The 14,485-nt window shown below is 38.2% G+C and overlaps 1 protein-coding gene across 10 annotated transcripts in view; it reads left to right on the top strand.

The window, feature by feature from the left end:
- The window catches only part of VTI1A (vesicle transport through interaction with t-SNAREs 1A), a 358,072-nt gene that overhangs the window by 150,633 nt on the left and 192,954 nt on the right, over positions 1-14,485 (top strand). For 2 of the 10 annotated variants that reach the window (XM_077877626.1, XM_077877624.1), the window contains one exon: positions 3,204-3,346. The exons of the other annotated variants lie outside the window; for them this stretch is intronic. In XM_077877626.1, the coding sequence (XP_077733752.1) occupies positions 3,204-3,331 (128 nt within the window). In that variant the 3' untranslated portion in view covers positions 3,332-3,346. Of the gene's footprint in view, positions 1-3,203; positions 3,347-14,485 lie in introns of those variants that run through there. 10 annotated transcript variants of the gene reach the window in all.

Genomic DNA, 14,485 nt, shown 5'->3' with positions numbered 1-14,485 from the left:
CACCCCTGCATAGAGCCTGAGTGATCAGAAAGCTTGGCTGGGGCTGGAAAATCTGCTTCTAGTGTCTCTCATGGCCGCTATCTGGAGACCTCAGGGTTTCACTCCACCTTGGAGCCTCTCCATGAGTGAGTATACTGACTCCTGCCAAATCAAGTGATCCAAGAGAGTATTGCAGTATCCTGCAGTAATCTGCAGTATTCTATTGATCACATAGACCAACCCTGATACAACGTGGGAGGGGGACTGTACAGGGAATATATACCAGGCAGTGGGAGTCTCTGGGGGCCATGTTGAAGGCTGGCTTCCACAGCACTCTATCGTAAACCACTTCTGTAATACAGTCACCTCATACCTCCTTCCTTTGAACATTTTTACTTTAACCTCTTTTAGGATTTCTTAAAGAAGCATCCTTCTGGCAGAATTAGACAATACTCCAGCATCATTTACAATACGGTCACCTATCTGTTTAACCAACTGTTTACTTTTTAAAGCACTGTACACCCGGTCCTCTAGATGTGATCAGTAAAGCACCATGGGTATAAATAGAATACTTATGGGGTTCTTGAGGAAGCAGTGAAAGTGATTTACCCCAGGGAAAAATGATACACAAGGGCTACGGGCCACTTGGACCATAGTTTTTAAGTTTGTAGGTATTAGTTCTTTTCTATATTTAGGTGATTGAAATAACCACTTAAACCACATGTAGACATGCTGGCAAGCATATTGAATCAGTGGTATAATTATTTATTTCACGAAGGGGAAATAGGCCTTTTATATAATGACCTTACAATAAGTGTCATTTTTATATGTGGAAAAATAAGCGCCTGTCATTTTCTTGTTATTCTGAGGTCAGAGCCTACCACAGAGATTTTAATATTTGAAAACTATTCTATTCACTAGGATCTCAGCATTAAAATAATGATTTTCTTAAGATGCAGCATTCTGATGCACTATATCTGACCTTTCTTGGTCAGAAAAATAAAATCTTTAACACCTCTGGTTTCTTATTCTACTCTTTGCACATTGCTTGGAAACTGATGTTAAGTGACCAGGATGCATTTTCACTCCTTTTGCATTTTAATTAGCGTTTGTCGGTTGGTGTAGCTATCAGGAGATTAGCAGCTTTTGCAGTCACTATGCCTTTGGTTAAATATTTGTACTTTAGAAACCATTTTAACTAGGTTAACTAGTAAAATTGGGCTTGGAAGAAAAATCTATAGAAAGAATTCTCATCGGAAATTTTTTTTTTGGTGAGATATATGGTTATGATAAAGATTTAGTGGATCCTAATTTATTTATATATCAGTAAATTTTAAGAAGTTCCTCTTTTACTATGCTGCTTAATGCTCCTGAAAAACTTGGTATATGCTTTGGGGAGGGATTAAGTGATGAGGTATATTTTTGCTCTATGAAAGAGAATTCATTAAAATAAAAAGTTATGCTAAGTAAAGGAAGCAAGCAAAATTGAACAAGCATTTTAAATGGTTAAATTACTTAAGATGGCCTCAGCTTTAGAAGAAGATTACTAGAAATATACAAAAATGTCTTTTGGGATGTGTAAGAATAGCTATGAAATAATTACAAGTATAGTAATGTTGAAAAAAAAAACAAAATAATTTGAATGTAAACTCTGTGAGGACAGGGTCACATCTTATTAATTTTTAAAATGCCCTTCCTGAATCTGGGATGCCTGGATGGCTCAAGTTGGAAGAGCATGCGACTCTTGATCTCAGGGCTGTGAGTTCAAGCGCCACATTGGGTGTAGAGCTTACTTAAGTAAATAAACTTCAAAATAAATAGATAAATAAAATCCCCTTCCTGAATCTAATACTTGGAGTATGGTAGGCCAACAATAAATCTTAAAAAGATAGATGATAATATGGTAGACTTTACTAAGTAGTTACATGACTCTGCATAGAAGCCATGTTTCTCATTTTAAGAATGAGATGTCCTGAGTCGCCTGGGTGGCTCAGCCGTTGAGCATCTGCCTTCGGCCCAGGACATGATCCCAGGGTCCAGGATCAAACCCCACATTGGGCTCCCTGCATGGAGCCTGTTTCTCCCTCTACCTGTGTCTCTGCCTCTCTCTGTGTCTCTCATGAATAAATAAAATCTTCCAAAAAAAGAGTATCAGACGTCCTAATTCTTCAAGTCTTTTGAATATTCTGTCATCATACAGTTATCTTAAGCATTTATTTAATACTCAGCCCTCCCTGCCACATTGTCACCCCTCCATGAAAAAAAAAATGAAATTGTATTGGTGAGTCAAACGAGTTTTGTTTGGCAGATTCATTGGTGCTCCACTGAACGATGGTCCCAGATCCACACAGAGGGGGCTTGCTGGTGAAGGTCCCAGCAGTCCTTTGGCAGGTCAGTCTGTCCTGCAAGGGACTATGAATCTCACTTGTGAAAAGATGGAGAAAGTTAGCCATATTATCATGAAATAATGAGTTTATTCCTAGGCATTTTAGAAGACCATACCCCCGCTTTTACGTAAAATATTTGGAAACACACAGGAAAGAAAGACAAACCTGATCCCTTCACAGATACAGAACTTATAAAAATTTGTTGCCTTGAGAGGTGCTAGACCAAATAAATGCTTATTATGTACATGAAGCATCAGTTTATTCTATTTCTTTTTTTTTTAAAGATTTTATTTATTCATGAGAAACACACACACAGAGAGAGAGAGAGAGAGAGAGAGAGAGAGGCAGAGACACAGGCAGAGGGAGAAGCAGGCTCCATGCAGGGAGCCGGATGTGGGACTCGATCCCGGGACTCCAGGATCACACCCTGGGCTGGAGGCAGCACTAAACCGCTGAGCCACCCGGGCTGCCCAAGTTTATTCTATTTCATTTTATTTGTATGTATATGTCATTCTTTCATTCATTCATTCATTTAACTTGAGTGTAGTTGCCACACCATGTTACATTAGTTTCAGGCATACAACATATACCATCACATTTAACTGGTCTTGTTCTGGTTAAAATCCTCAGAAAATGCATAGTTTTCTAGTCATTTTGTTTTCACGTTTTTTCAAGACTGTCCCATAGGTCTGCTCTGTGGCTAAGCCTCTGGAAAACACAGGCAACCCCAGGAGGGTCCCTAAGAGCATCAAAAGGTCCAGTGATTACAGTTGATGCTCTAGGTAAAAGCCCCAAATCAATAATCTCCTGAGCCTCATTTTCTCGTTTGCCTTTCAGGGGCATCTCCCATGCCAAAAACACCAAACAAACTGTGGCATAAACCCAAAGAATCCTCGCTTTGGAAGGGATCTTTGAAGTCATCCAGTCCAATTCTTATCTCCTACCCAAATTTCTTAGATAACTGACTCAGATATTACAACTTAACTAATAAAATAATTCTAACCAAAAGGAAACATTGTTTGTATTGACATTTCTTTTACTTTGCTTCGATAGCTCATTGCCATCTAGCACTTTAGACAAAATGCCTATTCAAGAATTTTTTTTATCTCTAAACTATAGGATGCATCTAGACTATCTAGACTGTCCAGTAAACAAATGAAATGAAAATGTCAGTTGTCGTCAGATTGATTTTTACTGCTTTCTCCATATGGCTGACTCTAACCTCCTCCTAGATTGCTTTATGCTAACCGTAAAGAAACCTAGGACTGCTTTTAATCCCAGCCATTTGTAATGAAAGCTGTCCCCGCATGGTGACACTGACAAAAACTAATCTTCAATAAGAAACAGTAATGGAGTAATGTTACTTGCTTTGGCTGAAGCCCAGTGGTTCTAGGAATGAATTACAAATAAGATCTCTTGTCAGACATAAGTAAAACAGAATAAAATGTGTGTCTGTGAGCTTTATTTGCTACACTCTATTGCCATTCCTCTTCATTGTTTTCATTATCGTGCTATTGAGCAAATAACTTGTGAAAGGATTAGAAGTTCTGATTGGTTGCCCATGCTTCCAGTATGTAAATTCCCTAAAAGCTCCCTGGTAATTCAGCAAGCTATTTTGGTCATTTGTATAAATTCTACATGCGTATGAGCTTTCTCAATGCATGTTATAAAGGTGAGTATGAGATTCTTTAAATAGCTTTTTGAGTTACTCAGAGGCAATCAAGATGAGGTCATGGAAAAATAATTAAATTTTAATGTCAACACCCTAAATTGATATCTTTGGAATTTTTAAAAAACAAATCTAGAAAGCAAAAAACTAAAATAAAATGCTTATTTTAAAATCTGACAAACTGGTCATTTTTGGTAAAGCTTATTTATAGAGAAAGATAATTATTAAAGAGTTCTTTTTTGGGGGGTACAAACCTGTGGATTTACAAATTCCTTTTAACAAAGGCAATTTTTGTCATGAGCTTGAAAACAGGTATCAGGATTTTCATGTGACTATAAATGAGCATATTCTCATATTCTGTTATTGAAAGCCAATCTAGTTAGGCAGGAATTTATCTCTAGAAAGGTCTAGAAAGGCACATTTGGTTTTAGTTAGGATTAATAGAAAACAAGGTGACAGAGTTTTCAGTTTTAAACTGTGATCTTCATTAAATGAATTTGATAATTTCTTTCTACCTTCCACTACTTATACTAAAATGGCAAACACCTTCTTAAGTCTTTTCTAAGTAATAAAATGTGGATTACGTATGTGTGATTTTCCAGTACCTAGAACACATAAATAATAATATTGTAATTAAGCACTTTCCTGTATTGGCAATAGTATAAATAAAACGGGAAAGCTAGACTTAGGCTTGCGTGCCTGGACACTTAAAACGAGTGATAATTTTTCTTTGATATTTATTCAATTGGGTATATGAATATTACCATTTCTATTAAGGCACATATTCGATACGTATATTCAGTCATTTCAGAAGACTCCCCACCATGCGGCAATGGAGAAAAGGTTTTAATAATGGGATACACAGTAATCTTGTGGTGGTCAGGGGGGAAAACAGTTGCGTTTTTTTTTTTTAAGTTACATTTGTGGGGGTTTTTTTACAAATGTTAAAATTTCTTTTTGCATTTGTCTTTTCACTCTTTGGTTCCTGGACTTTGTATACTATTGGGAAAATATACAAAGGATGTTTTATCCACCACCACTACTCCCCCACTGCCTCCTTCTGTTGGCATGCCTATCACTACAAAATTCTTTCTACAAAGATGTCCAAAAGCACCTAGGTACCCCTTACGCCATATTTCTCGTGCCTTCTACCTCCTTCCATATTTATAGAGCTCATTCTCTCTCTCGCTTTTTTTCCCTTCTCCTTCTGCCTTCTCTTTTTGCCTCCCCTCTTTTGCAGACTCTTTGCTGTCTAACTTGAAATTGATTAGAATGCATTAATTTTTAAATAAGTGTCACATATCCTTAACTGAGCACTAAAAGGTTGCGAAGGCTTTCTGGTGTAGAGTCTGATCCAAAACTAAGTGAGAAGAATTTTAAAACCAAGGGCTGCCCTTCATTAGCCCTCCTGCTACCTCCTGACAGGCTCTGTGCACTTCCGCCGCCATGCCAGGCCAGGGCAGGCCCCGCCGCCGTGCGCCATTTACCCTCTGTCAGCAGCTTCAGTCGGGCCCGGGCGCTACCGGACACGCGAGTCTGTCATGCGTCAGCCTCAATTAAACTCATAGTGCTTGCTTGGGAAATGCAATAGCCTCCTGTTAACCAGCTCTTTTTGTTGTTCCATTTTTTCCTCCCATTTTTTTTTCCATTCAACTCTCTCTCTCGAAGTCCATGTTTCATTTGGTGAAAATATGTTCCTGGTTTTTTAGCTTTATACAAAGAGAAATGCTTTTTAGGGGAAATAACCCCTCTATGTAGGCTCCCCAAAGCGGATTTAACTCATGGAAATATGCTCAGCTAACACTTGAGTTTGTTATTTAAGGGAGGGAATTATAGGCAACCCTCCCTGACATTTTGTACCTGTGCCAGGCCTGGTCTCGAGTCTTAGGAAGCAAGGTTTCTTCAGGCCTTTTAAGAGTGCCAGGGTACTGGCGTCCAGCTTTATCAAAATGATGAAGTATTTCTCTTCTCTCTCCACAACCTGTTTTGCTTACTCATGCGCTTGTCATCTAAGGGGGTGGCGGTTTGCTTTTTTTAAGAGTAGAATGAAACCTTACTACACTTGAAGGGGGAAAAAAAGTGCAGACAGCAATAGTTTATATTTGGTTCACTATTTTGTGGTTTACCGTAAGTTGATGGGAAAAAACAAAAAGACCACCCATGGCTTCAATATTCTGAGTGGATGGTTGACCAAGTTAGTCTCATGAGAAATTATCTTTTGGAGGGCATCCTCAAAAAATAGGAGTCTTTGAGAGAAATTTTCTTCTCTTTCCTCTGGATAACTATAGAGAATCCAAAGAGCTCTTATGTGCTTTAAAAGACTAGGAGACGGGGGCACCTAGATGGCTCAGTGATTGAGCATCTGTCTTCGGCTCAGGTTGTGATCCTGGGATTCTGGGATCAAGTCCCACATCTGGCTCTCTGCAGGAAGTCTGCTTCTCTGCCTGTGTCACTGCCTTTTTCTTTGTGTCACTCGTGAATAAATAAATCATCTTTTTAAAAAAAAGACCAGGAGACTTTGAGATAGTTGGGCATCTTGAAGATTTATGGAAATTTTATAGGCTTGGTCAGTGTGTAAAGTCAAATTAATTGAAGAGACTGTTGTCAGATGTTGGTCACAAGGCATGGTATAAAAGGATCACACAGTGTAAATCTCGTGAGGTCTGTAGCATCGGAAGGGGTTCACAGTGAGTGTAAAGTAAGGTCAGTGTCACGGATGAGAATACAGACAAAAAAGTATGGGGGTATTTTTTTTTCATAAGTACACAACCAGCACAGATAAGTAACTTTTAAATAGAATCATACTGATGGATCAATTCAAGAAAACGGTTGGAGTAGGTAGATAATGGGATTCACATTTCCAGAATATATGGCAAATGGATCATTGTTGAAATTATTAACTGAAAAACTTAAAAATCCATAATTATTGAAAGTTCATATTGGCAATAGGCTAAGGATTTCCAATAAGACAGTGTGGCAGTCCATGATATTGACTTTCTGGAGGAAATATTTATGCATTAAATGTGAAGTTATTGAACATCTTGAGTGAGACATTGTTTGCAAGAATCAACTGCCACAGTAGTTTAGCAAGGAAAAGTTTTTTTCTGAGATACTTTAGATTGAGAGATTTCCATTTGGAGAAAAGATGGCAGCAAAAAGGCAATATAAATTAGTATTTAGAAATATTTCTTTTGCACCTAAGGTCCTGGTGGATATTGTCAGTGGAGTCTTTAATTTTTCCTAGAGATCACACTCCTTGTTTGGATGGGCCACACGTCAATGACTTTTTAGGTTGTTTGTGTGTTTAACAATATTTTCAAACCTCTGTTTTATAGCAGTCACTTGTTAAGTACAGATGAATCAGTGGTGAACAAAAGAGGTGTTTCTACCCCCATGGATTTAACAGTTGCTACAATATGTAAATTTTAAACTGTATTAAGTGGCTTGATAGGAATCCAGAGGGCTATTAAAGCATAGAAAATGAGATTTCTGACCCTAGTCTCGGGGGGTCAGTGAACTTTTCCTAAATAAGCAACATTTGATGTGTGATCGGGAAGATGAGTAGGAGTTAGTAGACCAAGTGAGTGGAAAAGGGTTGGAGATGGGAATAGGCCACCAGGCAGAAGAAAGAGCCAAATGCAAAGACTCTGCAGCAGGAAGGAGTACAGCACACCAAGGAACTGAAAGACAGTGTGATGGGATGAGCCTAGAGACAGAGATTAGAGCTAGATCCCATGTAGTCTCATCATGGTTCATCTCTAGGTTTTATCCTTTATCTTAAAAGCAGACATTTTCCATCTGTAAAATGGAAGGATTAACCATCAAAGTTCTCAACCTAGAAAGCTATTGGAAATGATTGGTGTTTCTAATCATTTCAATTACCTGTCTTTGGCAGGTAGAGGCCAGGGATGTTAACTGCCTTAAAGTATTTGGGACAGTCACAACAGAGGGAGGATCATCCTGAGCAAAATACCAACAGTGCCTACCTTAGGAAAGCTGTGTTAAATAATCACTTTGATGCCTTGCCACTCTATAACAGCCTACTGTTTTGTAAATTAAAAGTAAAATGCATACTATTAGAAAACAATGAAACTAATGGTAGTGATCTTATTGAATGCTCAAACCTCAGAACTTTTGAACTAAACAAACAAAAAGCTACATTAGTTGAGACAGATGAGGTATCTGAATCTATGACATAATTGGATATGAGATGAATTAAAACATATGATTTGATGCATTGAAGTATTTTCCATGAACTAACTAGTAAGCTAAAACCGGAACAAAGAGCAGTGAGCTATAAGTGAAGCAGAAAATCTAAGATGCCTAGGGACTAAATGCAAACACCAGGACTGCACTTGGGAACCCAAGATGGCAGAGTGCACACACACATGCAAATACACACACACACACACACACACACACACACACACACACAGAGTGGGATAGCTAACCTTGGAACTCTGTGTAACCAGGACAGTTGAAAGGGTTAGAATAGCCCTGGGTAAATCACACCTGCTGGCTTCCAGCAAAAGTAAATAATTTTTTTTTTCTAGAACATCCTTAAATTAGGCTGTCTGGATTCCTACAGGTTAAATTTAACAAAATATGAGCTTATAATAAAAAATTTACCAAACACGCAAAGAAAAAAGCATTCCTGTAAGTGGGAGTCAGCAAACAATGCATTTTGACCTCCCCCCATGGTTCTCAAATATTGGAGTTATCAACATTGAATATAAATAGGAATGTATATATAATATTTACAGAAAAATAAAAATGGAATTTTTAAATGATCAAGGAATATGAAACAATATGATCATAAAGAACTGGCTAGAACTTTTTGAAATTAAAATTTGGGTGAATGAGTGTTAAAACAGATTAAACAAAGGTGAAGAGACAACTAGTGAAGTGGAAAATATATTCAAAGAAATTATGCAGGACTGAGCACAGAGAGAAAATGATATGGAGAACATGAGGGAACTTTTGAGTCCTGTAAGATCTAATGAAAAGACCTAGAAAACATCAGAGTTCCAGAAAGAGAAGTTAGAGGAGCAATATTTGAATATAATAGCTAAGAATTTTCACATCTGGCAAAAGACTTAAATCCACAAATACACAATATATACCAACCAAAATAAATACAAAAAACTTCACATCTAGACACATTGTAGCAAAATGGCAGAACACCAGAACCAGTAAGAAGTAAAAGGAGCCAGAGGTAAAGACACATCACCTGTAAACAAAAGACAAGTTAGATTGAAAGTAGGCATCTCAAGAATCAAAGCTGTAAAACGGTAGACTACTGTCTTCCAAGTTGTAAGAGAAAAATAACTACCAGCTTAGAATTGTCATCCCAGCAAAGTATCTTTCCATATTAAGAAAAGAACAACATTTTAAGTAAACAGAGACTGAGAGAGAAAATCCATCTGTGGATTTTCACTAAAGGAACTTCTTAAAAGAAATACTCAGAAGGAAGGAAAATGACTCCAGAAGGAAGATCTAAGGTACAAGAAGGAAAGTGAACCAAGAAATTAAACCTAAATGCAAATTTAGGTTTACAATACTCTAAAAAAGTATTGTAAAATTATATATTTATGACTTAGATTTGGAAAATAACATGATTTTCCAGTTGAGCCTTAAAATATTGATAGCTAGAATATGCAAGACATGGGTGGGGTGCTGGGGTTAAGGGCATACAGAGTCTACCACGCATTTCTGAGTCTACCTTGATTGAATATTATTAGGACATCCAACATAAATAGTGGGAAGGTGAGAAAGCACAATGGCCGATGTGGGTAGTCCAGCTTGGCTGGCTGAGAGGAGGTGAGGTTGGAGGGATAGGTTAGTGAACTACACTGAAGTGATGGAAGTGAACTTTCTTAGCACAACCCACTATTGACACTGAGCCAAGTACTAATCAGCTGTCAGATCACAAGTAAATGTCTAGGAGAATCTCTAAGGAAAGGTAAATAGATCCTCTGGAATAATGCCGGACACATTAGTAAACAGAGTATTTGTTGTTCTTTGTTTTTTTAAAAACTAACATATACCATGCGGTGGGTTCAGAAAATTGTCATAAGGATTATATCACATGAAACTAAACTAGTTTTGTTGTTCGTTTTTTCCACCTGATTCCCACAATTGAAGGGATAAGTGTATGCATGGTCTGAGCCAATCCATTGCATCTGGAATGAAATTGTTCTTTTGGGAGAAGCAGTAGAAGGGGGTTTAGTGGAAAGAAATACGTGAAAATAGGGCAGATATGCTAATGAGGATAGTTCCTCTGACCCAAGCACCTGTGCAAGCACAAGCGCTTGGGGATGGGGGAGCTTCCCAGGGCTGGAGCCAATGTGGGCCCTGTGCTCAAAGATCTTACGGTCTCATCTCAGGAGCTGGCCTGACATCCTCATAGCTCTTCTTTGAACCACTCCCTGTCTCCACCTTGCAGGCACCCAAGCTACAGAGCTGGCCTGGTGATGTTTTAATATTGCTTCTACAGAATATACAGACTATGTTTGTTTCTTATTTCCAAACCATACCTAATTTTGACAGAGCATTCCTCTTTAATGTTTTGCCCAGATGCACATAATCATCATTCTGCTCATGACTAGACACAGCTGGGGGAAGAATGTCTGCTAGATGAGGCTTTAATTAACTTCCTTCCTTGTTAGTAAGGCTTGGGATAAAAAGTGCAGGGGTCTTTCATACCTTATTCCTGACAATAAAAGTGGTTTGTTTGCCAACTCATGAGTGGAGGGATCAGGTGGGGAGGATGGAAGTTAGAAGTGGAGGGGAAGGAGACACCAGCTGGGAAAGGGCATCACTGAAAGGACATCCTACATCAGAAATGTGGACATCCAAACGGCTGGGGGGCAGGGGATGGGGTGGAGAGCCTCAACCCCCTGGACTGTATTTTCATTTTAAAACTGTTCAACAACAATCTGGAAGTATTCCCAGGACTTTTAAAACTCTCCACAAAAATAATTCTGGCAATAGTGTGGAAACCTCTCTGATAGGTAAGAGCACACTGTTTTTAGGCCTGGTAAGTGACCATATGTAACATTAACAGTGCGTGTTGTTCCTTTCACCTAATTCTTATTGGACTTTAATAGAATTTGTATTTCATTATTGAGATAATATAATCTCTTACTCTTTGTGCTCTTACTATTACTGATTAGAACATTGAAGCCATTTGATCCAATAAGCATTTTTTTTTTCATTTATGTGTTAATACATCGTACCAGGCATTGAGATAGGAGGAAGATGCAGCCAGGCTCTGCGGAAGGCTGGCTTGCCAGGCTGACAGCTACAACGGAGGCGCAGACCACTTATCATTGGTTTATAGGAGAGGAAGAAATGGATTCCACTGGTGAAAAATCAGAAGACTTCTGGTTGGGGTCAATTTTAAACCTTGCTTTCAAGGAACAGTTGGACTTGGATAGACAGACTGGAGAGAGTGAGGGGATGCTTTGTGAATGGAATTTTGAGCCATGGAGAGAAACAGGAGAAATAAGAGATACTTAGGGAAAGTTGGTGTCCTGGAGCACCTTAGAAGTGAAGTTAGGGGTACAGATGGACAGTATTGCATGTAATGGGCCAGGGCCAATGTCAGAAGCCTTTGATTGTAGGTCCGGGCTTAATTCCATATAGGGCATTGTGGGTTTTACCTATACTACGAATAGAGAATTTCAGAAACCCAGTTGGTTGCTATTTGCTGACCACAGCTGAAGTTTATTGGAAAATTATCTATTCTCTCTCATTCTCTTGTTTTGGTAATTTCAAATAAGTGTTCTGATATTCACTTATAAACTCCAAGTAGATATATATTTAAAGACTTAGGGCACTGTTTCCCAAGTGTTTCCCCCTGTGGAAGTAGGTGTTCTGCCAAAGGAAGGCTTCATAGTCAAGTGTCTGTATGCAGTGCTATATGCTGCACCCCTCTCTTAAAGAGTCAGATTATACATTAGCATATTAATGGTCTGAGAAGCGAACATCTCACAAAACAAGATTGGAGAATTACTGGAGTAAGGCACACTTTCTAAGTATGTTTATATCTATAGTCTCCACAACATCCTTATGAAATAGACATTGCTGTGCCCATTTTTCAGATGAAAAGGGAAAGTTGAATACTTTAAGTTCACAGACCAAGAGCCGAAAAGTGAATCCAAGTTCCCCTAACCTGCAAACCATTCCACCACATTCTGCTACTGCCTAGATTCATGCGTATCTTCCACAATATATCTTAACCTAACTGGTTCTGGACTATGCCTTTTCGGGGTCTTTTAAAATAAATGCTCTCCCTTGGCTGTTCCAGAGATGGCCTGTAGCCCTAAATCCTTAATCAACCACAGTGCAACATGTTTCCTGACACACGCTCTTCCACGTGGAACTGACCACTACAGAATCCCTGGATACATTATACTTTTTGTGCACACTTGCCTCCATTTTCTGGCTCTGTGTTCCTTAAATATGTTGTACATTTAGTAGGTGGAGCATCTAGCATAGCTCTTGACTTCATAGTATCAGTGCTTGTTTGCTGAATGAGCACTTGAAGAAGAGCATTTCTCCGATGCGGGAGTCAAGACAAAGAGAACCGGCTGTTCAGTTAGCTCTGGTTCTCATTGTGCTACAGGGTCAGCCTGCCAAGAAACACAAAAGGTGATATTTTCTGTGTATAGGTAGTCAATCATCTAATACAGAAACATACAGTTGTCATCAGAATATGAGCACAGAATTGTACCAATACCATGTTGTAAGCCAATTAATAAACCTGAAAGTCAATCCAGAAGCCAGGACCTGTGCTGACCAAAGAGGCCTCAGAATATACAGCTGGTCCCTGACTTAAGATGATTTGACTTACAGTCTTTTTACTTCATGATGGTGGGAAAGCAATTATCGTTCAGTAGAAACTGTACTTGGAATTTTGAACTTGAGTCTTTTCCCTGGCCAGCCATATGCTGTTCAATCCTTTCTCATGATGCTGGACAGTTATGGCCACAGCTCCCCATTAGCCACAGCCAATAAGCCTACAACCATTCTGTTTTTCACCTTCAGTATAGTATTCAATAAACCATATGCGATGTTCAACACTTTATTATAAAATAGGCTTTGTGTTAGATGCTTTTGCCCAACTGTAGGCTAATGTAAGTGTTCTAAGCATATTTAAGGTAGACTAGGGTAAGCTAACAAGTTTGGTACATCAGGTGTATTAAATGGATTTTTCAACTTCCAATATTTTCAACTTATAATGGGTTTATTAAAACAACCCCATCATAAGTCGAGGAACATCATAAAGTTTAACATTAATGGGCATGAAGCACACTCAGATACAGCAAGGTCTGTCCTGTTTTCGAGCTTCCTCTGTCTTTTACTTACTTCTACAGTTTTTAGCTTTGGTTGATCTTAATACAGACTAAGAGTGCTATTTTTACGTATGAAATCTTATATTTACAGAACAAAAAGTACCTTTAAAAAAAAAAGGTGTAACGAAGTCTGGATGAGTCAGGGCTACGGGCAGTCACAAACATTTCTTTATAATAGACTAAAGAAAATCAGGAAGTAAGTGCAGGTTGGCAGCATTTAAAAAAAAATAAGATTTGAAAGATAAAATTATAAGTCTTATAATTTGGATTTTTACCCAGAGTGCATCTGATTGCATAGTCTTTGCTCTCTTAGGCATTTGGTAAAGCAAACCCATTTCAAACATTTTTTAACTTTTGCTAAGATAGCTCTAGTATCTAATGCAAGTTGAAAATTTGAAAATTATGAATTTAAAAATCTGAAATACAACTTAGGGGGTAGATTAATAGAAAGTTTAAGCTGTAAATATGAATAGGTTCTAGCTTAAGTTTTCAAAATTCCAATTCTGGGTATTCGAGTGCATTAACACAAGCTGGGTTTGTTATTTCTGGAGTTAATAAGCAATTTCACAATGTACCATAGATCACTTTTAAAGACATGATAAATTGTCCCTAATGGTATTGTGTGTATAAACTAGAGCTGTTTCTGCCTTGTATATAACTCTCAGGATTGGGTGGTACACCTGAAAAGGCTTGGATTTTAATGGGGCCTTTTTAGCACTTTTGCACCTCGTATGTTCAGGATTATGTTTGATTGATGACCTTAAATGTGCTGGCATGAGAGATATGTAGATCTTAATGCTCTTAAACCATTTGTTTTCCAATCTCTGTAAAAGGCCCCTCTGTTTTGGGGTAACACTTTATCCTTCTTAAGTAAACAGAAATAGGTTTCTGGGATTTTGCTTTTTAGCATTGTAAATCCAGCAGGAAAGAGACAGGCTAGAGGCTTTTAAGAGAAAGCTAAAAACACCATGTTCCCATTTTATTAGAGCAGTCCAAAAAAGCCAAAGTGTGTGTGTATGTGTGTGTATGTAGATATATTTTTCTTTCTTCTAAACAGTATTAAAATAGCTCTTTAAAAAAGAAAAAACAAA

Source organism: Canis aureus, chromosome 29, assembly GCF_053574225.1.
Source record: "Canis aureus isolate CA01 chromosome 29, VMU_Caureus_v.1.0, whole genome shotgun sequence".
NCBI lineage: Eukaryota > Metazoa > Chordata > Mammalia > Carnivora > Canidae > Canis > Canis aureus.
The sequence above is the reverse complement of the archived record's forward strand: the minus strand, read 5'-3'. Positions and strand labels throughout refer to the sequence as shown.